At 44.1% G+C, this 24913-nt stretch overlaps 1 protein-coding gene across 9 annotated transcripts in view; it reads right to left on the reverse strand.

Moving 5' to 3' along the window:
* The window catches only part of DYNC1I1 (dynein cytoplasmic 1 intermediate chain 1), a 249924-nt gene that overhangs the window by 97215 nt on the left and 127796 nt on the right, over positions 1–24913 (reverse strand). For all 9 annotated transcript variants that reach the window (XM_088653899.1, XM_088653900.1, XM_088653902.1 and 6 more), the window contains 3 exons: positions 11612–11701; positions 2693–2855; positions 1770–1869 (listed from right to left, as the gene is read on the reverse strand). In XM_088653899.1, coding sequence (XP_088510025.1) covers positions 1770–1869; positions 2693–2855; positions 11612–11701 — 353 coding nt within the window. The remainder of the gene's footprint in view (positions 1–1769; positions 1870–2692; positions 2856–11611; positions 11702–24913) is intronic.

Genomic DNA, 24913 nt, shown 5'->3' on the forward strand with positions numbered 1-24913 from the left:
CTGAGGGCACAAACAATTACATTTTTTGGCAGTTGCCTTCCAGTTGACTTTATCTCGCTGTCCCGGGAATACAGTAAATGCTGCTTGTTAAAAACCTATCAGATAAGAATTCCATGTAATTTCCAGCTCCTTGAACAGCCTGAGATAAGTATCTCCTCAGGCTTGTTTCCCAGTTCTGAACAAATCCACATATGCTTACTGACCACCCACGTGCCAACGCATACCTGTTGCAAAATGGATTCGATTAAGACGCATAGATGCTAAAAAATTCCCTTTAAATGTAGCTGTGGTCATATCTCATAAGCATATTACTCCAAGGTTTGCATTATCTTCCTCAAGCAAGCTACAAGTTTGAGGTTCAGACAACGTATTTACTGAGCATTCATCCTGATACGCTTGCACAAAGCTTACATGGAGGTTAGATTATATCTGGTTTCTATGAAGCATTCGTTCCAATTTCTTTGCAGGGAGGTTATGTGACAACGAACATCCATCCTGCATTCACCCTGGTTTGATTTTGGGCTGTTTATACACCTTCCCGTTACTCATTTGTTCATCCCACACTTTTCAATGCACTCCCCCATGACTTTTCTAACCACAGAAAGTCTGTTTCTTTTTAAAAGTGGATTTGTTGCACTAGGGTGACAGAGCACCTTAATTCACTGTGATTCCACAAACCTTATTTCCCTGGCATGTGTTTGAATAGCAATTTGAACAGTCATGGCTTCCCCCAGAGAATCCTGGGAAGTGTAGCTTCTTAAGGATGCTGAGAGAGTTGTTAGGAGACCCGTATTCCTTTCACAGGGCTACAGTTCCCAGAGTGATTTAACAATTGATCACTCTGACAATTGTAGCTTATGCAGGGAATAAGGATCTCCCAGCAATGCTCAGCACCCTTAACAAAGCGCAGGATTCTTTGGGAGAAGCCATGACTGTTTGAAGTGGTATGATACTGCTTTAATTGTAGAGAGCAGATAGAGCCTTCGACTGATGGTGGCTCCCTGGCAGAGGTCTTTCACATAGCATACTACCCAGTTTATCAGTCTTTTTAAAATGGAGATACAATAACAGGAGTTGACTCTGGAACCGTCCAAATGCAAGGGATGTATTCCACCACTGAGGCATGGTTCCTTTATCAAAGTCACATGGCATATATACAAATTGCAGAGCAACTTTGGGTGTGCCCAAGAGCTTGTGGCAAGTGCAGTGACATGTTTTATTTTGCCACCAATCTTGGGCCGCTGAATCTTACGGCATGAGGTCCAGCGCCGAGGGCCTTCTGGCGATTCCCTCACTGCAAGAAGCAAAGTTACTGGGAACTAGGCAGAGGGCCTTCTCGGTAGTGGCTCCTGCCCTGTGGAATACGCTCCCATCAGATGTCAAAGGAATAAACAACTATCTGAGGTTTAGACGACATCTGAAGGCAGCCCTGTTTAGCGAGTTTTTTAATGACTGATGTTTGAATGTATTGGAAGTATTGGAATGTATTGGAAGCTGCCCAGAGTGGCTGGGGAAACCCAGCCAGATGGGCGGGGTATAAGTAAAAATTATTATTATTATTATTATTATTATTATTATTATTATTATTATGTAACAAATCTCCCTCAAACAGCAGCTTGCCATGCAGCATTTGTGGTACTGGGGAAAGTGGTTCAAGAAACAAGTCTAAGAGCTTGGAACTAGTAGCACTGTTTCGTTTCATTTTCAGACTCTGCCAAGTTATATATATATATCCAAAGTTGGTGTGCTTTTATAAACACAAATCTTACCTGAAGGGACCAATCCATACAAGTGACAACCCGGTGCTTAGACCAGTGCTCATCGTAGAACTGACGGTTAAAGGAAAGGTTAGCTCCAGCTTGGACATCTCTGTATGGGTTTGAAAGAGAGTTACACTTAAAGTTGTGGTTGGTTTACAATTCCAGCCTTGGCGTCAGCAGCTGGCATGCTAAGGGAGATGCTGAGGCCCCAGTGACCCACTATGTGCCCACCACAGCTGACTCTTTCCCTGGGCTCTCAACACTTGGCAGCTGGTTCTGCAGGCCTCCATTTTTATTTTCCACAATGCCCTGGAAAACTCATAATATCAGGTCCTCCAGGGCATTGTGGGAAATTAAAATGGTGGATCAAACATAAGAAGGGACCCACCACAGGTCTCACTTTGCACAATGCCACTTAATCTAATTATCGGTCTTTAAAATGTATAAGTGACTGGAGTTTGACACTCTGCCACGGGAATGGGCAATGTCAGGCCTGGAGTCCGAATGCAGCCCTTGATGGCTCTCCATCTGACCTTCAAGACTCTCCCCAGGCCATGCCCTTCAAAGGCCCTACTTTGAACCCTCCCTGACTGCTTTCGCCTGGCTGTAACCTATTCTTGAATTATGAGAATGCCTCTTGCCTGCCTGGATGAAGGATGGCAAGATGTGGATGTGTGTGTGAAGGAACCTGTGGCTTTTGCACAGCAGGACAATAGCATACTGTACACTTTTGTCATTGACCACGCCCACTTTTGTCTCTGGCCGCATCCACTACTAGCATATTGTTCCCCCCAAGAAGGCTGCCCATGAGGGAATGTGTGGGCCTAGGGCTGAAAAAGGCTCTTCCCTCCCACTCTAACACAAATAGTATCTATTTGTGGGGTGGTTTTTTTGCTTTTTACTGTGTTGAAAAGAATGAAATAAAGACTGACCCATCTTTTTCTTCTACATCTCTGCCACCGTAGTCAAAGAAAATGTCAGAATCTTCAGCTAGCGCTCTCTCAATCACACGTATCGTCCGGTCAAAAAATATAAGGAACTCTTCTGAGTGGAGAATCTGCTGCTTTTCTTCCTCTGTCAGTTCCCTGGGAGGAGCTTACAAAAGCATATTGGCAGCGTTAAACCCACAAGGATTTAAATATTTCCAACTGAATTAAACAAAGTCTTCAGGAAAGAAAGGAAATATTCCTAGGAAAATCATAGCAACATTGGTAGGGTCGAGTGGTTTGCTTCCTTCTAAAGAATCACTTCTGAATCCTCCCTAAATGGACAGCTGCGTAATCTTAGAATGCAGCCTCAATACAGAAGGTACCCTATATCGTGCATATTTATTATTCCAGAAAAGAAAATACTTAGGATCCAAAATAAAATAAACCCCACATTCAGATTTCAGGAAACGTTTTTGACTGATGTATGTTGCAAAACTGAACTTGGAAAAGCATTAAATGGCATTTCACAAAGAAGTGCTCTTTTAACACAGAGACCATTTTCAACCAAAGCTTTTTAAAAAACATTCTCAGCCTATTAAAAGGCATGCTTTACTTCACTGTATTTAGGAGGTTTCTTACCATGAAGACATAGGGCCCTTCTAGAGTAGGGTTCGTTTGGGTTTTTTGCATGTGTACTCTTTCTGTAACAAGTCATTGGCACGATAATAGCGCATTAGTGGTGGCTTTATACTGGATCACCCACACATCATTCTGCTTTATCAGTTGTTCTGTGACGCTTTCCCAGTGTCAATTGCATTATTGCCTTCGGGGGGGGGGGCATACTTGTGCTATAGTGCAACAAGAAGTGTGGAATATTTGCCATTTGGAAAGCTACAGAATTTAAGCAGGAAACTACGGGGCACAAACCTGTTGCAAATGAAGCAGTGTGATTGCTCCAAAACATCTGCAAGTACAAATGGTATTGAAAACTTGATTGCGTATAACTTCTCCAGTAACACCATGAACTCAAATCATCATGAATGCTCAATCAAAAGGACATCTGGAGGGGCCCTTAGGCCAGGATCTTTAGGGCCAAAAACACATGGGGGGATGAAGCTCAGTGGGTAGAGCAAGTGCTTTTCATGCAGAAGGTTGCAGGTTCAATCCTTGGCTGGGAAAGATCCCTATCTGGGATACTATTTCTAGCAGATGTCATTGGAGAGGAAAAGATCCATGCCTACTTCACGAGAGCACACAACTTTCTTCTCTTATGCTCACCACTTCCTGAGATGATTGAACATGATGGGTTGCTTTCTGGTCCCTTATGTTTCCCCATGCTGCAATAAAATAAAATGCCTTCTGTGTAGAAGTTTACAAGCCAATAAAATGAAATGAAAAGCAGCATACAGCAAGACGGCAGCGCTTTTCAAGATTTACCCAGATTATCATTTTCTATGAACATCTGTGAGATGCATCTATTCCAAAAAGGTACACAGAGTGGAGTTCTTGGGGAAACCCCATCACGATGGAACCTTATTCCCACTGGGAGCCTTCTAGGCCCAATTTTCTGGCAGTGTTAAAAGACCTTTCAATTTAAGCACACAAGAAAATAGCAGGTAACCATACTGGTTCGTGGGAGGGGAGGGGTGAGCGCAAAAGTTAACAGTAGGGTAGTAGGTTTAAATGGCTTTATTAGAGCCAACTAAAACATCACAAAGTAGAACTCAGAACTCAGAATGGATGTTAAAATGGAGAGTCAGGGTGGATAAAAATATGTTCTTAGGCATGGTAGAAATGTTCCAGTCTTCAGCTTGTAAGAGAAAGTAGAGGAGATTTTATTAGACGACAAAGGTTCTGTAGAACTGAGGTGGCATCTTCGTCTTACAAAAAACTGCCTCAGACTTTTCTTTACCAGGTTCAGGAACATCATTTTGGTTTGTTGTTGCTCTTATTTTTACTACGTATTTTCTGGTTTTTATATTGTAATTTTATGTTGTGAATCGCCCTGAGATCTGAGGATGAAGGGTGGTAGACAAATTTAAGTCAGAGATGGCGAACCTTAGCCCTGGAGGCCAAACGTAACCCACTAGGTCCCTCAGGACTCTCCCTAGGCCGCACCACCTCTCTATAAGCCTTGACTGACCCTCCTGGAAGCCCTCCCCAACGGCCCTGAACTGTGATCAAGCTTCTTGCTTGCCTGCGTGGAATATATTCTACTATACAAAGCAAATTGCTCATACATCTATTGCTCCACTCAGTTTTTGCGTTTTGGCCCTACCCACCACTGATATGGGACTCACAGAGAATGTGGCCCTCAAGCTGAAAAAGGTTCCCCTTTTGAAAAAGTTTCCCTGCCCCTGCACAATGTCAAACCATGGCTTAGTGTGAATACACACGGACCAAGAGAGGAGATCACAGCCATTTTGGCCCTCCTTTTCTCCTCCTTCTACTGTGTTGTATGGCCAATGGTCCGGAGCGAAGGGAGAGCCACATAGGTTCCTGGATCTCATTCAGGTGACCCTACTGATAGGGATGGAATGACCTGTCAATTTTGGTTCTCTTTGTTCCTCATTTTTCCAATCTTAAATTCAGTTCTTTACATCTGGCCGCAATTTGTGATTTATTAATTTTTTAAGAAATCCTCATGAAAATTCACCAGCATTTTAATGTGAATTTCTCCTAACAAATATGTTTTTATATATAATTTTGACTAATGTACAAAAGTAACTTTCCCTGATATGGTGTGGTTTTGTATGTTACTTCCACCAATACCTTCATTTTATGGCACCCTTTCCCCTAATATATGCATTTATGCAAACAATGCTTGGTTGGAGAACTGCATCACAAAATTCAGACAAGTGTGAATTTTGAAGGATGGCTAAGTTTCTGTTTGCATATTATTTCAGGAAGTGCAAATTTGATAGATTCGGTTTTAAATGCAGACTGGATAGAATACCTCCTCTATCCCTACCTACAGTAGATGCTATCTTGTGGTTATTTTGGATTCTTATGTTTATTCAGAAGAAGTTCTATTGTGTTTAATGGTGCTTACTCCTGAGTATATGAGAACAAGATTGCAGCCTTAACCTAGCTTTGGGGTGGGAGGTAGAAGAAAGTTTGCAATTCTTCACCCATTTTTAAAATATGTGCAGAGGCTGTAACAGAAGCATAAAATATGATGGGTTAAAATCCAGATCCCATTTAAGACTTTGGCAAAACAGCCTTTTATTTCACTGGAGCAATGACTGCATGCAATATGTAGCCAGAAACCACAAGGAACTATCTGCTATACATAAACACAAAAACATAATTGTTTTAGACAGTGTAGCAAAAAGTAAATGAGAAAGAAAGCCAGAAGACTCATTTATTACATTGCCCTTTAAAAAAAAGCGAACAAGATAGCACTATGCCAACCCAGAATTTACATGATATTTGAAAATCTCAAATTGTAGTTAGTCTAGGTGTTATAACTGTACCTAACATACATAATTACATGAAACAAAAAGAGGGGTAAAGATGCACTGCCTTGGATCCAAAGAACCGAGTGTAGCTTTTTGTACACTCATTGAGACTTTGCTACCATTCTTCTTTATTAATTTAGAAGCGTTCTAACCAACAGCAATTTTAAAGTGGGATACAACTAAAACAGTTTCAAAATTCACAGTGCAATTATTATTATTTTGAAGGCAGGATAAATCACAACTAGCCAACTAAAAAAACATGAATGCTGGCATTAGATGCCACTGAATAACCAGGTCTTGGGCTGCTGTCTCATGGTGCTGCCATGTCACAGAGGAAGAGAGACCAAAGTTTGGGTGCCACCACTGAGAAGGCTCCCACCTGTCATGTTGCCAAAGATGGTACAGGCAAACCAACTCTGCTGGTAGATCTTAACAAATGGGCAGACCTACCGTGTTTCTCATATTATAAGTCATGTCTTATATTAATTTTTTCCTGAAAAAAACACAGCATGGCTTATTTTCAAGGGATGTCTTAATTAAAAAATAAGTACCGGTACCGGTATCTGTACAGACCACAGACCTGCTCCCACCGGGTCTTCGCGCGCGGCAGGCAGAGGCTGCAGCCGGGTCCTGGGGCTGCGTGCGCAGCAGGCAGAGGCTGCAGCCGGGTCCTGGGGCTGCGCGCGCGGCAGGCAGAAGCTGCAGCCGGGTCCTGGGGCTGCGCACGCGGCAGGCAGAGGCTGCAGCCGGGTCCTGGGGCTGCGCGCGCCGCAGGCAGAGGCTGCAGCCGGGTCCTGGGGCTGCGCGCGCAACAGGCAGAGGCTGCAGCCGGGTCCTGGGGCTGCGCGCGCGGCAGGCAGAGGCTGCAGCCGGGTCCTGGGGCTGCGCGCGCGGCAGGCAGAGGCTGCAGCCGGGTCCTGGGGCTGCGCGCAAAGGCTACAGCCGGGTTCTGGGGCTGCACACGCTGTGCGCTGAGGCTGCAGCCAGGTCTCGGGGGTTAACGCGGCAGCAGCAACCCTTCTTTGCCACAGACCTTCTTCCACCACCTGGTACGGCTTATTTTCGAGGTATGCCTTATATTTTTCCACCTCAGGAAAATCCTGCCATGCCTTATTTTGTAGGGATGCCTTAAAATATGAGAAACACGGTATATGAGAGAAGGCAATCCTTGAGGTATCCAGGCCCAAGCTGTATATGGCTTTGTCAGTCAGTGCAAATACCTTGAACTAGGCTCAGTGGGAGGTAGCCAGTGTAGTTATTTCCAGATTGGTGATATATGTTTGCAGAAAGGTAAAGGTAAAGGGACCCCTGACCATTAGGTCCAGTCGTGACCGACTCTGGGGTTGCGGTGCTCATCTCGCTCTATTGGCCGAGGGAGCCGGCATACAGCTTCCCAGTCATGTGGCCAGCATGACAAAGCCGCTTCTGGCGAACCAGAGCAGCGCACGGAAACACCGTTTACCTTCCCCCCGGAGTGGTACCTATTTATCTACTTGCACTTTGACGTGCTTTCGAACTGCTAGGTTGGCAGGAGCTGGGACCAAGCAACGGGAGCTCACCCCGTCGCAGGGATTCGAACCGTCAACCTTCTGATCGGCAAGCCCTAGGCTCTGTGGTTTAACCCACAGCGCCACCCGCGTCCCTCCTATGTTTGCAGTAGGTCACCCTAAAAGAAACATGTCTGCCACATTCTGCACTGGCTGCTGCTTCCTGAACAGCCTCGGGGGCAGCCCCATGCAGAGTGCATTACAATAGTCCAGTCTAGAGGTTACCATGAATTAGCAGGGCAAGGCTCTCCCTGTCCAGTAATAGTGCCATGGTGGTTGTGAAGTCCCAGGTTGGTGCAGTCAAGGTAGCCTTGGCGTGAATGTTGAAGCCTCCCAGAATGATTGTGCTGGGATCCTCCAACATCATGCCTGAGACTGCCTCTACCACCTCGTGTAAGGATGTCCCTGGGCAGCAGGTTGAGTGGTATACCAGCAAGCAGCATCTGCCTTTCTGGTCCAAGGTTGGGTACAATTCCCCAAGTCTTGCACTGGAGCAAAAAGGTAAAGGAGATAGGATTCCTAGGGGTAATGGTGACTTCTGCCCCAACCTTCCAGGTTGGACTGGTCCTGCATCAAATACCCAGCTGAGCAGAGCTGAGTCAGATCAACTCCACCCACCTTGTACTGCCAGGTTTGGGTACTAAATGTTGAGTCAGGACCCTCATCCACAATCAACCGGAAGTGTTCAAGCAGATCAACCAGAAATATTAAAAGTCCTGCTCACTTTGCTAAAATTAAATGTAGATTGAGGATTCAATGGTATGGGATATATTAGAGCAACAGTGTGGCAGGATGGGCTAACAAGTTACATGGTGTTCCTAATTAATATTTGGTTTTCTAGGAAAACAAACTCTGCTCTTTTTTTAAGTTGCACATATACATAACATTTTTATTCACATTGCTTCTTAAAACGAGATGCTGGTGTGACTTGAACAATCCAAGGTTCTTTTAAGAAAAAACAAAGAAAACTTCGGCTCCATGAGCTATAACCAGTTTTTAGCCCAGAGCAAATTTTTATGGCTGGGTTATAAAATCCTTCAAAAACAAGATTCATAATAGAAGTGCTGACACAGGCTTCAACTGCTATACAGAAGTGTGAATGGCGCCGCTATAATATCTATTAAGGATTCTTTAAAAGTTGGGGGGTTTGGGGGGGTGGAATAGTGTCTCTTGCTTTGCATAAAAAAGAAAAGAAAAGAAACCAGAGGACTTTATGCCAACATAAACATGCATTTAACCCATTATATACTAATTTGCAGGAAAGCCCTTAATTCTGAATAAGCATTGCAGAACCCAGTACCAACAGGAAATGTTAGTCTAAATTCCTGTTTTGCCTCTAACATGTTTTTAATCACTTCCATGAAGCACGCATGAGGGTTACAAAGTCGGAAAAGGAAGGGATTGTATGAGGGAAGCAAATGTGATTATGCGATAAAAACGAGAGCAGAGAAAAATGGAAACCTTCGTAAGGAAGACTCCTGTATTGGTATTTTCTCTTGGTTATTTCACATGATCAGGCTGCTGTCCTATTCACTTACCTGGGGGTTAAGCTCCCTTGAACTCTTTGAAACTGACTTCTGAGTTAATGTGAGCAGGGGGGGGGGAGCTGGTTGCTTCTAAAATTGTGTGGCTTGGCCTATGCAGTAATTCCAATAGTTCCAGAGCCAAAGTTGCTTAGTCTTGAAGGAAAGGCACCCTGCACATGCTCAGAGAAACACAGGAAGCTGCCTTATACAGTGGTACCTCTACTTATGAATTTTTCTACTTACAAATGGAGCTCTGTCCGCCATCTTGGATGCGGTTTAGATAGGATTTTTTCTACTTACGAATTTTTTCTCCCAATGCATTCCTAAAGGATTCGACTTACAATTTTTTTTGACTTACAAATGTGTGTTCGGAACGCATTAAATTCGTAAGTAGAGGTACCACTGTACTTAAGTCAGGCCACTGATGCCTCAAACTCAGCGTGTACAATGATTGGCAGCAGTTTCCCCGGGTTTCAGACAGAAGCCTTCCCCAGACCTACCTGGAGACGCCAGGGATTGAACCTGCGACTTTCTGCATGCAAAGAAGATGCTCTGTCACTGAGCTACAACCCGTCTACCTTTTTTAATGGTTGCTGACTCATATGAAAATGAGCTCAGGCCTTCATAACAGAAGCCGCAAATGGTTCTATTTTAATTTGCAATCAATTCATTAGGAGTGCTGCAATTAGTGGACATTTGGCGCTTTATCTCTCTCTTCAGAATGACAAAAGTACCTTTTATGTGTTTATGCTGTCAGTCTCAATTCATTCTCCCTCCCTTCTGCTCCCATGATATTAACTCTCTCGCAAAGTGCCATCGTATCTGAGTCAACAACCGTGCTTCCTTCAGAATTCTGTGGTTTGAGTTCCTCAAAAACTGTTACTATCGAAAACCCGAAAAAACCACCCTATCCAGCTACCCTCTGCCTCAAACCTGGCTTGACTAGACAAGAAGAGGAGCCAGTGGCAACATGAAGTACTTCTCCTAGACTAAACTATAACAAAGAAGGAGTTGGTGTTAGTTATGGCTCTCCTTCAAATTCAACAACGAAAGTATACAAAGGGCGCGCTTGCAAGCATGCGAAAAAAGCCCGCTAAAATAAATATATATCTTTCAGGAGTCTATTTAGTTTGGCTCTTAAAAGTATTCGCGCATAATCCACAATGTCGCTTTCCAGAGATATCCAAATTAGGGCTGCTTTTATGTGGCAATGGGAGGAAACATGACACAGATCTCAACCAAAATTGAACGCCGGATACTGTATTCAATGGCATTGTTCTTGCTGCTTCCTAAGCCTGCTTGCTTAGCCTGCTGGTAACAAAGGCATGCACCGAACTGGGCAAAATTTGCTAAATGTCGGTTTAGATGGATGGATTTCACCAGTGCCCCTGGTAAAGGCCAAAATAGGGAACGCAGGAAACTGCCTGATATCTATACGCCAAACATGCACCCTACTGAACTACAAACCATCTCCCGTCACCAATGTACCCTGAGCCCTGTTCACTCATTCTTTCCACCTACCCTTGTGCGAGGGGGAGGGGAAGGAGGTGAGTCCATTGGGATACCCCCCCTGCCACATGTTCTCCATTCCTGAAGCTCACCCCTCCCCCTCTCAAATAGGAATCCCTTAAGATTTCGAACCATGATCTTCTAGGGTTCTTAATTACATGGAGAGCCTTCTCAAGGAGGACAGGCTCTCTATTGTAGCTATTCAGCCCCCCCCCAACATATACATGGGGGGGAAACAACTGGATGACACAGGGGGGCTGCCCTGCTTAGCTGACCTCCCTATGTCTAATTCACCGCCACTGGGGAACCCTTGAGAGTCAGTCCTACTGAACTCAGTAAAACAATGTCTATGTTGATTACATCTATATGCCGTCTTTACTCCAAAGAGCTGATGCTCTCTCTCCCCCTCCTTTCAATTTTACCCTCCCAAGAACCCTGTGAGAAAGGCTAGGTTGAGGGAGAATGACTGGTCTAGGACCACTCAGTGAGCTTCATGGCTGAAAGGGGATTCAAACCTGGCTCTTCTCAGTCCTAATCTGACACTAACCGCTACTCTGCACAGGCTCTCTTGACTTCTGTCCAAGTAAAAATGCATCAAGACTGCGTTCCTGTAACTGTTCTTTGGCTGCAACCCTAAACATGTGTACTAGGAAAGAAATCTAGCTGAACTAAAAATATTTAGGGTTGGACTGTACATCTATTCTTAGATATAAGAGCCCTAAGGGTCTGCAGAGGTCACAAGCAATGCAATACCAATGTTAAAAGAAAATCCTAGAAAACCATAATTTCCACATCACCTACTGTTAACTTTGGCGTGTATTAGCACACTGTGCGTGGCAGTCTTTGGTAGATGCTTCAATCATGTCTACATCCACATACCTTCCTTCACGTCTTGCTTCTTTTCTTGAGTTTCTATCTCAGAGTCATTCTGTGCTTTTGGTTCAACCAATTCTTCATCATCTTCATCCTCTAAAGAGAAAGAGAAAATAAAGGAGGAGAAATTGTGAAGAAAAAAAAAGAATTCCAGGATATGCCAAGATTTTCTTCAATGCCACTTTTGTGCAATAGACAAATGGACAAGCAACAGCAAAAGTGTAGCATTATTTGATTCTGCAGAAAATGTAGATAGTTCTTTTCTTCACAACTCTTTGACTACAAGTATCACTTGTTAAAATTTCATTTATCTGTTTTTTTCCTGCTTTTTATCTCGAATAGGGACTTCTCAGTGGTGTTTCCTACCCTATGAAATTCCTTTTAAACAGAGAAATGGCTCCCTCCTTTGGTTCGTGCTTTTAAGAACGTTTTAAAAACCCATTTTGGCTTTTAATTGGAAGTTTTTCTTGCATAAGCTGTTGCTAGGGTTTCTGTTGGTGTTTTGCTAAATTTTATTAGCCGGCTGTCCTATTGAGATTCGGATTGTATGTTTTAAGCTTGCTGTTTTTAATGGAATCGTTTGTTAGATATACTTCAAAATATGCATTAAAATAGAACTTGTTTTCAAATAGATTTTATCAGGAAAAGGGATGGGACAGGCTTAGTGAAACCATGCAAATGTGCTATCACCGAGCCTTACTCAGTGACAGCAGTGACTGGCAGGGTGAAGTTGCATTGTTTTACATGGCTTCCCAACATGGAGGTCAGTGTCAATAACCGAAAGCAGGGGAGGTGGCAGGAAGGTCAGTGCAGTGCAAGTGCAGTGGTAGGAGCATATGATTGGCTCAGCTGCTGCACCCACACTGTGCCAACCTCCCTGCTGCCTCCCTCTCCTCCTCTTGGTTACCAGCAGCACCTACACATTGGAAAGTAATGTAAGCAATGGAACCCTTCCATACACTGTAAAAGCCACACCTCTTAATCAGGTGAGACTATAATCGGTTCACTTGCACTGCACACTTGAAAATGGCTGCAAACCGGCACTGGGGGCGGGGGAATGGGACTACAATGGGGAAGATAAAGAAATGCAATGGCTTGGGCAGGACGATGGAATTCTCAAGAGTGAGCCAACTCTAAAGGAAAAAAGAGTCCTATGAAAAACTCTGGAGTGTCTTATACAATTACCTGTTCATGTCCACTTGAGTCTCTGGAGTCACACTGCTCAAACAACAGCCCACCAGGCCACATCACAGCAAATTATTTTTGAAGCTCTGCAAAGTTAGAAAATCCGTTTGTGATGTGTGCCGGCATGGTGGTCTGCTGTTCAAAGAAAATAACCCTAAGGCCACAATCCTACTTACTTAAGGAGTAAACTCCCATGAACTACGCATGATCTGATTTGGAGCGGACGTGCATTGGGTTAGTTCATTAATTCTGTGTGTGAGCTCTTGGGTGCTTCTAGGCTTTCAGGAGGTAAGTGTAGTCCTTGCATTTGTTCGGTTATTTGCCCACCAAAGTCCAGAAAAATAGCTTGCAAATATGCTGAAGCAGAAGCATGAGAGACGTTGGCTGCCAAAAATCTGCAAGATATTCTTGAGCTAGTCACCTGTTCCGTTCTATTCCCTGCAGCAACTTTCCATCTTAGATGACTTAAGCTTGACTTTTTCTCCCCAGAGGCATCTTTGCAGCCAGCAAAGCGGAGCAGCGGGGGGAAAGAAAGGCATACGCGTTTCAGCTTGGCAGCTACCCTACTAATTGGACACCTGTTATTTAAACACCTCATTTCCAATTCAATTCTCACCAGATTAATTTGTCTTTTGACCTACAAGGAAGGGTTAAATAGAATCCTGACCCCCAGGTCAGATGCCACTGGCAAGCAAACAGGCATGGCACAGTTCTGAAAAGTCATCACCACTCGATTTGGAGAACGCGGCAGCCATGAGATGCATGTGGGAGCTTTAAGAACAGTTCAGCATTAATACGAATTTAATGAGCGCTGAAAATTGACACATGTCAGCTACCACTAACAGATGTTTCACTGGCCTTTCTTGACCTATGCAAATCTCTCCACTCTTGCTTCTCCTTCTCCCAAACCCCACTCATGGAGTCTTCCTTTTCCTGTCATTTTGTGTCGCGGTGTGTTTGCCTTAAGCTACAAAGCGCCTGAACATCCAGGTCAATGTGCAGCTCCATGAGGGTGATGAAAAGCACCCAAAATGAGAAAAAGCCACAGAAATCAAACCGGCCAGCTAGAAGCACCCATAGGGCACAGCTTGGGAGGCGAGTAGGACTGCTTTCCATGTGGGAGATGCCAGGTTCAAAACAATGCCCTGAAGTGCCCAGTTCAAAACAATCACAAATGGAAAGTCTACTGCAGGCATAGGCAAACTCGGCCCTCCAAATGTTTTGAGACTACAATTCCCATCATCCCTGACCAATGGTCCTGTTAGCTAGGGATGATGGGAGGTGTAGTCCCAAAACATCTGGAGGGCCGAGTTTGCCTATGCCTGGTCTACTGGAAGGGTGGACTCTGAGAACTTGAAAATTCTCTCCCTGCCTAAGTAGAGAGAGTACTGGTGCAGATGGACCAAAACTCTGATTCTGCAGCCAGCAACATCATATGTTCATATATAATCCAGCGCCTTCTTGAGCTCTGATTCGCACAGTGCACGTGCATGCATGGCAGTATTGTAGATAGTAGCTATAAAAGCAGGAAATTCACGCAAGCAGCGAATGCATACTGGTAGGTTAGCACTGAGCTGCAGGTATCAACCATGTGACCAGTTAACACAAGAATCAGGCCTGACTTTTCATAAATATCCAGAACATGTGTGTATGGAAGGGAAGGGCCATGGAAGGCTGTTAACCTCACCGTATTCACATCCATTGGCCTATCAGTCTGTAGCAACATCGTATGATAGGATGTCAAATAAAGTAGTTTGCATACTGAAAATGAGGATATTGCTATTAATAACAACATTAATAATAATATTAGTACTTTTCAGTGTGCAAGTTACTTTACTTTCCTCTCCTTTATCTGACAGAAAGTCTTCTGGTTCATTAGAACTTATTTCCAAGCAGGTTTGCAAGAGGAAATTCTGAGTTGATTTTGATGTATAGTTTGTACACAATCTGTTCGGGGTTTTTTTTTGGGGGGGGGGGTTCCAAAGTCATTTCCATCTACTTGCTTGGCAATCATTTATCAAATGTGATTGGCTTTTTCAAGTTAGCAAACTTGTGACCATTGTTCTATCTAATTTGTTGAAGGTCTGAAATGCATATATATTTCATGGCACGTGAACCATTTCTCTCCCTGCTGTGATTTTCCATGGGGACTGGATCTCATAAATGAAGCATATTTGTGTGCATTGGTAATAGACCTTCTTTTATAACTTGATTTTGAGTCATTACCAAGAGTCTCCCATATCTGCATATACTATCCATCAGTTGGCTTTAAGTAATCCTTAATATGTTTCAGTTCAAAATGGGGAGAGTCCCTGGTGGCCAGAACAATGCTCCTATTTAAACTACATGCTAGACATCCTTCTAAGTGACCTGTCTGCCTTTTACTTCAAAGGGATGGATTTATTTTTTCATCTCTAAAAGAAGAAACCAACTTCCTATACTGCTTTCTAAATTGCCACCAACCTTTAGAAGTTGCAGCTTATTCCAGTGCAATCTACTGCAATATGTTGGGATTTACCCACAAAGATTTCTAGATCTAGATCTGTCATGGATGTTTTAGATTCCTGCATTGCAGAGGGCTGGACTAGATCACCCTTGGGATCCCTTCCAACTCCACAAATCTACAGTTCTGTGATTCTATAACCCTATAACCGCTCCTATTATTTCACACGCATTTCATAGAACTCACACAAATCAACAATGGGCCTCCTAAGCTCTTTGTTCTGGAAACTCACGATTGCTCCTTTGTCCTAAGCCATGGTTTGTTTTCGTATTACATGCAAACTTGGCCAAATTAGGCTTGACACTGATCATGGGTATACTGGTATTATAATGACACTTCATTACCATATGGAAGTGGCTAATACAGTGTCCTTACCTGGATGGGACAGGATGTTAGCAAGGTCAGGGCTGCACACACCAGTCAAGTCAACTTAGCCCCAGCCTTGCCATCTCCTTCCCCATCCAGGTAAGTGGCAGTGACGCCAGTGTCAGGAGGGTGGCTCCACAGCACCAACCCACCATACCAGCTGCTCTTACTACCATATACAGTGGTACCTCTACTTACGAATTTAATGCGTTCCGAACGCACATTCGTAAGTCAAAAAAAGATGTAAGTCGAATCCCATAGGAATGCATTGGGAGAAAAAATACGCAAGTCGAAGCAACCCTATCTAAAAATTCGTAAGTAGAAAAAATCCTATCTAAACCGCATCCAAGATGGCGGACGGAGCTCCGTTCGTAAGTATAAACATTCGTAAGTAGAGTTATTCGTAAGTAGAGGTACCACTGTAAAGTGTGAACAAAAGACATGGATGTAGCATCCACATGTTAGCGAGCTACCAGACAATCAAGTTCCTCCATGGAAAATGCATAGGTTCTCAGTTACATGTGTCCGCCGTTCAGCTTCCTGTTTCAACAACAAAATGGCATCACAATGGTTTCCCATAAGGCATAAAATGTAGAGCTGCCTTAATCCACTTACTATATCTGAATCTTAACTGTGTCCCCACCAACCTAACATTTGAGATAAGTATCACTTCAGCACTAAAATGCCCTCTTCCAATTCAGTTACACTACAGGAGAAAAATGAGAACATAAAGGGGGGGGGGACATTAATTATCAAAATTACATCCATCTTCTAAATTCCTTGAAAACAGTTTTCTTGCTGCTTCTGGTGATTTGCATACCATGAGCTACAGTTATTTCCCCCTCCCCAACCCCACCGTTAAAAATAAAAAAGTATTTTCATTGGGACATGTGGTTTCGGTTTTTATGTAGTTGCGCTCTCGCTGTTCAACCAGTTTACTAAGCGGCTAAATATTCGTCTAAGATTTATGTAAAGCAGACCCCCCTCATTGCTGATATATGCACTACCAGCTCAACAGCTATGGCATCTGCTGCTCCCTGGAGTTTGAGATTTACACCTCCTTGGATTTGCACCTCTGAGGCTAGTTAAGAGATCATAACTCCTGTGTATGGTTTTATGTATCAAGAGCCATGCTGAATTAGACTGACAGCACCATGTTTCACTCTGTATAATTACAAATGATCCCCCTCCCCTATTAATAACACACCTTTAAAACAATGGTATGTTAGTAAATCGAAACAAACTATGGATCTTGTGCTATGAATTAGGGCTGTGTTTGGTGGGTTAGGAGGATAAAAAATGGAGTAGGCTACATGCTCTAAGACCAAGAAGCTGTGGAAAGTTAGCAGAGAGTGGCTTTTGCAAAGGATAGAAGTGGGAAGGAAGAAAATGGGTGCCTCTTAGCTTCCACAAAAGCAAGTGTATTTTGGGAGGTTTTTCATTTAATCATTATTACAATTATATCCAACATTTCCTCCATAAAGCTCAAGGTGGCATATTCAGTCATCGCCCCCCCCCCCCCCAATTTTATCCTCACAACAACCCTGTGAAGTAGGTTAGGCCAGGAGATTGTGACTGGCTTAAGCTCACCTGATGAGCTTCATGGCTGAATGGGAATTTGAACCCTGGTCTCCCAGGTCCTGGTTTAACAGCCTAACCACTACCAAGGTTGCCAGACTCAATAGTGGACAGGACTTCTGTGCCTTTAATTGCCCTGCTCTCTTTTGAGTCTGGAAACCTTAAAGAGAAACCAGCAGACCCTTTGTTTAATTTCCAAGCAAAGGGTCTGCTGGTTTCTCTTTAAGGTTTCCAAACTCAAAAGAGAGCAGGGCAATTAAAGGCACAGAAGTCCTGTCCTCTGTTGAGTCTGGCAACCCTAACCACTACACTTCACTGGGTCTCCATCTTCAAGATAAATACAGGCCTCATAGAAGCCTCCAGCTTGGTGCAGCCTGGAATCTCATTTTGGTCCCCAAGTTAAACCCATCTGGTGCCCAACAAACCCATTCTAAAGACCTTCATCATCTTGCTTGACCTGAGACACGGTGCTATTTTTATCCGCACAAAATTCAGGCTGGCACATATACGATGCCCCTCTACGATACCCTCAGTGATAAAATGGGACATGTAAATAACAGACCCCCACAGTTCCCGTAATGCTCTTGGAGCAGTGCTATCTCAGGTGTACTCTGGGGGAAAGTCAGGAAACAGTTAAGAATATATATGGCTGGATCTAGACTAACAGTGCAATTCTAATGATGTCTTCCCAGCAGTAAATCCCACTGAATTTCAGTGGGGCTTACTTCTAGTAAGGAGAGGTAGGATTGCAGTTGTAGACATGCTTAGAGTAGATCCACTGAAATCAATGGGACTTATCGTGATTAACTGAAGTTCCAATGATTTCCGTGGATTTATTCTAAGTAAAACTAAGTCTAGATGCGATCCAGAGCTTTAAGCAGAGGGATAGCTCATTCTTACGCGCACCTTACCCTAGTATATGTGTTTTCGCACACATCACAGGGTTAGATTCAAAGAAGTGCACATTTCGAAGGGAGGCTGTGTTTCGCTTCACATACCGTTTTGGAAAGTGCAAATAAGGTAAGTTTCCCTTTGAATGTGAACTGAAACCACTTTCTTCCCCAACCCTATCTGGCACCAAAGCCTGAAAAAAAAAACCCAAGTACTTCAGAATGAAGTTGTAAGGTGGAACATATTTATGCAAAAAACAAAACAAACAAACAAACCCCCAAACCATGTTTACATATAGTTTATAAATTTCCACAATTTCCTCTGAGTGCAGAATTTTTCCTCAATGCAATATTTGGGATCTCTTGATGCAGAGTGCAAAACAAGCCAGTCTATTTGCAAACAGTTTACTGAAACATTTGCCATGTGTTGCCTTGTTAAGTCTCTCACAAAGTTAAATTTGCTAAACATTACTCTCTAAAGGTTACCGTATGTGCTATTTCTGGCTTGTGGATTCTCAGGCCTCCTGGTGTAGTATTTCTCATTTCCATCTCTTGGTTTTTTAGCTTCACCACTGAGCGCTGATTTTGTGTTTGCAAGTCAGCGTTGTTTTCATTGCACTCAGCCACTGCCCTAGAAAGGCAGGTCTTATTTTTCCATTTTGTGACAAATGATGGAGTATCGCAGCCAAATGGCAAAGGGAAATGCCTCTGAACGTTTTGTTTATGATTTTTTCTTCTGGCATCTCATGATGCCCTGGGGCTGGCAAAGCCATCTTCACGGCCTCCCTGGCTACAAGTTGTTGTACTGGTCCAACTATTCCGTTTGGGATAATGCTGCAATATAATTATTTTCCTATTAATTAAACATGGAGGGCAGTCTGTATTTGTTATGGAAGGCATCTGTCTAATCCCAGAAACTAATTTTCCTTGACCCAAGTGAATTTTCCTTGGTTGCAGCAAGAGTCTCTGCATTCAGCATCCTTTGCTATCGCCAGTCTAGACCAGCCATATACCCTTCTTGTAGAAATGTTTTTAAAGTGTTTATTAAATCCCTGAGCTGAAAATGCAAATAAACCTATTCAAGCTGATCGGGCACAGGTTGTCTTTATTAAGAAACTCAGATATACCTGGTTGCTTGACCAAAGAAACAGGAAGCCTTCCAGAACCAGGAAGCCCTCCTATACTTCCACCTGCTCAGGAGTCATCAGCCACCAGCCTAGAAAGTTCTTTTTAATGGGGCTGCAGTTATGCATATCAGTGCATCAGAATGTTGTCAGCATTTCCTGACCCTTCATTAGAGGTCCACGGTTATTTATTAGTATTCATATTATTTCACAGCATTTATGTCACTTGATTGTAATAAAACCTCAAGGTTAAGCACTTCACATTACTTGCGCAGCATTCACTGAGACTTGACTATTGGTGAGGCACTAGGGGTGAGCAACATGCCATTTCTATAATGCTGAATATGTGTTGCTGTGAAACCACATCAGGACCAAGCACTGCAGAGACTCCAGCCTTGCACTAATCGCCCCCACGTGCTTCTAGGAACAATGGATGCTGCTTTATACTGAGTCAGAATATTTGTCCATCTAGTTCAGAATTGTCTATACTGACTGGCAGCAGCTCTCCATGATTTCAGGCAAGACAGTCTCTCCCAGCCCTACCTGGATATGCCAGGGATTGAATCTGGGACCTTCTGCATGCAAAGCAGATGAACTACCACTGAACGACAGCCCCTGCATGCCTGGACTTACACAAACCTGAGAAGTCTCACATCATTGTGACCCTGTACTCCGAGATGTAGCATTTTCTCAAACTCTTTCCAGATGTATTTGACGGCCAATCAGCTCAGTGCCCAAGTGCCTTTCGTTGCAATGCCAATCAGCACGTGCCAATTAGCGGAACACAAAGATGGAGGACTGTTGTCAGGCCAAATGCTTCCTAGAGCCAGCTGGGCGGTTTTCAACGGCCCAAGTTTTAAACCCAGAATAAGAGATGCCAAAACTCATCAGCTTTAGGATCATACAATATTTTGTCATGTTTCCAACTCCACCAATCACCATACCATTCGTTCACATATCCCCATAGCTGTTGTCACAAAATCAACACAGGGGACAATACAAATAGAGAATATAGGGAAGCTGGCTATTTATCAGGCGATTTCTGCTTGGATCCTGATCCACACTGAGTCGTGCTCGCCCTTGCTTTTCCAGACAACTTGGGACACACGGCTTGGCGATTGAAGCTTTTCCCCACTTAAAGAATCAGTTGTGCAAACTGATGTATCTTAGGGCAGCAGACCCGGGAATGCTGATGGGGATGCTTTTGAGCATTTGTGTAGTGCCCTTCCCAGAGCTGTGGACAGCTCTCACAGTCATCTGAGTCAAAGGGTGGAAGCTCCCAGGGCAGAGGGCATGGCTTCGAGGTCTCTTGCACCTCACAGTTTAGACTAAGCATCCGACAGGCCCTGAGCTTGTATGACTGCTTTGTAGTACATGAATATGTTCCTGCCCGCTAGCATTTAGCACTGGAGTCTGGAAGCATTTCTCTTGGAACTGACTCATAGAGAAGGAATGGTGATCTCAAAGTCGCACAACAAAGCAACAAGCACAGTGCAAAAGGAGGCTTTCCAATTCAGCCCATGAATATAGAGTGTCTCTATAACTCTAGGAAATACGAGCGCAGCTTCTGTTTGAGATTTGTGTGTAACGGAGTAGCCTTGGAGAGAGAGAGAGAGAGAGAGAGAGAGAGAGAGAGAGAGAGAGAGAGAGAGAGAGAGAGAGAGAGAGAAATCAATAGGTACACTGTCCTTTGAATGGTTTCAGCAAGATGCTTTAGTTTCAGTAAACGTTAGTGCTGAGCCTTTGAGAACTTTCAGCTCAAAACAGGAGGGGGGGATCTGAGTTGGCTAATTCATGCGAGTAATGCTCTTTCAATGTTCACTGCTGCGCGCATGCCACCTTGCAAATTTACGTCCTCCTTCAGTTTGCATTGGGCTGCTCGTGAAGCAATGGGCAGCGACAAAAGAGTGTGTGTACCATTTCCTTCTTCCCGTGTCGCAGCTAATGAGGACTCCGACGCATTAAGACAGTCAAGACGGTCTCTGGAAGAACGTGTTGAGCCAAGGTGTTTGGGCCTGCATAAAATTAAGCCACAAGCGAAACACTCATTTCTGACAGCAGATTTATAATAGGAAAATCCCAGCAGGAATGAGGCATTAGAACCCCCCACTTCTTGGTTTTCCCCCCCATAAACTTCACCTTGATTTAGTATCTCAGGCAAGTAGCAGGAAAAGCTAGCAGCAGAGGTAACCCTATCATCTTTTCTGCAAACAGCACCCTTCCATTTTCTTGGCTTCCTCATGCTGCTAATGTGAATTCAAATCATCTGTGTTTAAGGTTAAACCCAATGATTGACAGAGCTTTGTAGTCGCAGTCCAAACTGAAGATTATTCAAGATATCTATCAGTTATTACTACAAACCCAGTATGACATTCAATACCTAGAGCGAAAATTGTTTTTAACAGTGTAATGTCTGAATCTATTTTGGAGAACTATTTTTAAATAAGGAAGTAAGCATAACCAGGTGGCTAAAAATCCAAACACAGGTTTTACATTTGGGGAGGAACAGGGAGGAGAGACACAAACACGCAGCTTGAAAGGTGCTCCTTGCAACAAGACCTACAGGGAAGCAAAGGAGGGGGGTTTCATTTTGATTCTAGGGTACGTAGTATAACTTCAAAGTTAGGAAGAACTTTGGGACTGGAACTTGCTTTGGATTTCACATTTACTTCTAAGGTCACACCCACAACATACGTTCATAGCACATTTATATTTCCCCCACAAAATCCTGGGAACTGTAGTTTATCTCTCACAGAGCTACAATTCCCAGTTTTGGTAGATTTACACAAAGAAAAACACACCCCAATAATAAATTTTGGAAAGGGAAAAGATTAGACACGGATGCACACAAAAAAATCTAAATTCCTTGCGCTCCGCTCCCCCTGTCTTCCCGCCCAGGGCGGCCCTGCCCTCTGCCTGCCCCTCAGAGCTGGTGCATCATGCAGGACTGGGTTTTCTGGTGGCAGCCTCTCCTCCTCCTCACCTGCTCTCCAGAATCTGCTATGAGCTGCCCAAGGGAGGAGGCCGGCAGCGGTGACCATGGGGAGGCAACGGGATGCTCTCTCATAGCACCTGCAACCACCACCGTTGTCACTCGGGACAAGTACTGGCTCATCCTCCTCCCCGAGTGCAGCAGCTGCAGCGCTGGGAGGGGGGGGAATCCAATCAGAAGCCAGGATGGCTTTCCTAATTCTGGGACCTTCCCTAGAAAAACAGTACACTTGGAGGGTATGCAGGAGTACTTTAAACATATGGTGTGGATATAACCCAACACCCAAGTCTCTCTGTGCCTTCAGAGGCCTAGTTCTCACAGAGGCAGTTAACCTGTGTTCTGGATTGTACCGTTGTAGTTGGAGTCTCTAATGCAGGCATCCCCAAACTGCGCCCCTCCAGATGTTTTGGCCTACAACTCCCATGATCCCTAGCTAACAGGACCAATGTTCGGAGAAGATGGGAATTGTAGTCCAAAACATCTGGAGGGCCGAAGTTTGGGGATGCCTGCTCTAATGATTGAGTGCTTCTCAAAATCCCTCAACACAGAAAACTAGATTTCGGGGAGAAGGCTTTTGGCCATAACATTGTATGTGCCACACTAATTTTCTATGTGGAGGGGTGGTTTTTGTGTGTGTGTGTGTTTGTCTATTGTCAGTCCAATGAGCCAAGCCAAGCTGCGGTCCAAAGTGGTACAGCCCAGGCACCAATTTATGGCCTCAGTGAGGACTACGCCAAAGACCGCTTCTACAATGTCTGTGCCTGGTGTACACCCTTTTGTAGAACTATAGCATTGTATTGATTCTTATCAAATAAGCTGCAGCTGAACCAGGGTGGGTAGGGGAGAAGCTGAACTGAGATGTTAAGGTGGGGAAATTATTTCTCGAGCTCTTTACTGAAATCTCAAGGTCAGGGAGTGAGAAAAGAAAGGTGAATTTCATCCGGAAAGCATGGGGAGGGGTAACAGCCCGCCACCCGGAGAAAGGATCTTGAGAGTGTGCGCCTGTCTTCGTTTTGATGTGATGCCTGTGACTGCCAGGTTCTTAGTGGCCTTTCCTGAAGCTTCTCTAATCAGTGGCTGTCACTCTGTGCTATTAGCAAGGAAAGGGAATTGCAGAGGGGAGGAAAAACAGTGATCTTTTAAAGAGAGTGGGAGAAAGAGAAAGTGATGGGGAGGGAAGGGAGGGAATTCAAAGCAACTAACCATTCCAGTCACCTGATGCCAAAAGCAATAAATGCATTAACAGCTTGGCCAAACCTAAAAGTCATGAAAGCTTGCCGATTCCATCAGCAGAATAATTTTTCAAAGTATATGTGTAAACCCAGGAAGAAGCTTTCGCCCCCCCCCCCCCCGGTTTTCCTTTTTAAAGTGTTGGATTGAGAGACAGTGCGCAGAGCGGGGATACTTTGGAAAAGGGGCTAAAAATGTAAAGAGAAAGATCCTCCCGTTTATCAAGTTTTCATTTTTCCACATGCAAACAATGAAAGTCGAGAATATTCTGAGCCAAAAAATTAGTGTGAGGAAGGGAGAAAAAGAAAGAGAGAGAGAGAGGGAGAGAGACGGGAATGTGTTCCATGGATCTGTGGAGAACCACATAGAAACATATACAGAAAGAGAAGCCGAAGCGCCGAGCATTTCCTGACCTCTTGGCTCAGAATCTAAAAGAAGGCTCCAAGGCGAGAAGCATGAAAGAGCTTACACAAGAAACCATTTAGAAGTGCAGCTCTCTGCCTTGTGAGGACCACAACACAGAGGAAATGTGCTGTGTAGGAGTGCGCTCCTCCCACTAGGAAATGATGGGGGGGGGGAGAAACTGGTAATGCCATCATGTCACGGAAAGATTTTTCAGCCCGACCTCTGTGCCCTAGAGACATTGGAAAAACTGGGCAGATTGAGAGACAGCCATTGTGTTATCAGGGAAGGATTCTTAACCCTAGCCGTATATCAAAAATGTGCACTGGGTTATAAACAAAGGGAACATGTAGCGGGTTTTGTTTTTTATGTTTCAGGTTCTCACACAGTTCCGTTTTCAAGATTGCAGAGGTAAAACCAGTGGGCCGAATCCTTGCAGTTCCAGCACTGAGGGTCCCAGCATAGGGGGAAGGGCCACAGCTCTTCCGCTTTGCATGCAGAAAGTTGCAGGATCAAAACTCAGAATCCCCAGGTAGGGCTAGGAGAGACCCTGGGGCACTGCTGCCAATCAGTGTAGCCAGCACTGAGGTAGATGGAGCCATGATCTGACTCAGTATGAGGCAGTTTCCTATGTTCACATATAAATGTCCCAGCACTGGTCTGAGGAGGCGATGTTTTCTCAGCACAGTAACGCAACCTCAGTCCAAGCACTGACATAAGCAGCAGTGTCAGCTGTCGTCACCCAAGGGCAATATTTCAAAAGGCCGGGGCAGGGAGAGCAGCAAGATTCTCAGCAGGATTCTAATCCGAATGGCAAAATTCAGACTGTATCCTAAGAGCCCTGGTTCTGGGTACCTTTTCATACTTTATAATCAGGGCTTTTTCCAATCAGAATTCTCAGGTGGGCAACACTGCCACTCTAAAAGAAACAAGGGAAGTGTTCGTGGTGAGTTCCGGCACCTCTTTTTCTAGAAAAATAGCTCTTATAATACCGATAATGACATTAACTAGATGGGCCAAAGATGCAAAAGGGTGTAT

Source organism: Zootoca vivipara, chromosome 11, assembly GCF_965207765.1.
Source record: "Zootoca vivipara chromosome 11, rZooViv2.hap1.1, whole genome shotgun sequence".
NCBI classification, from domain to species: Eukaryota; Metazoa; Chordata; class Lepidosauria; order Squamata; family Lacertidae; genus Zootoca; species Zootoca vivipara.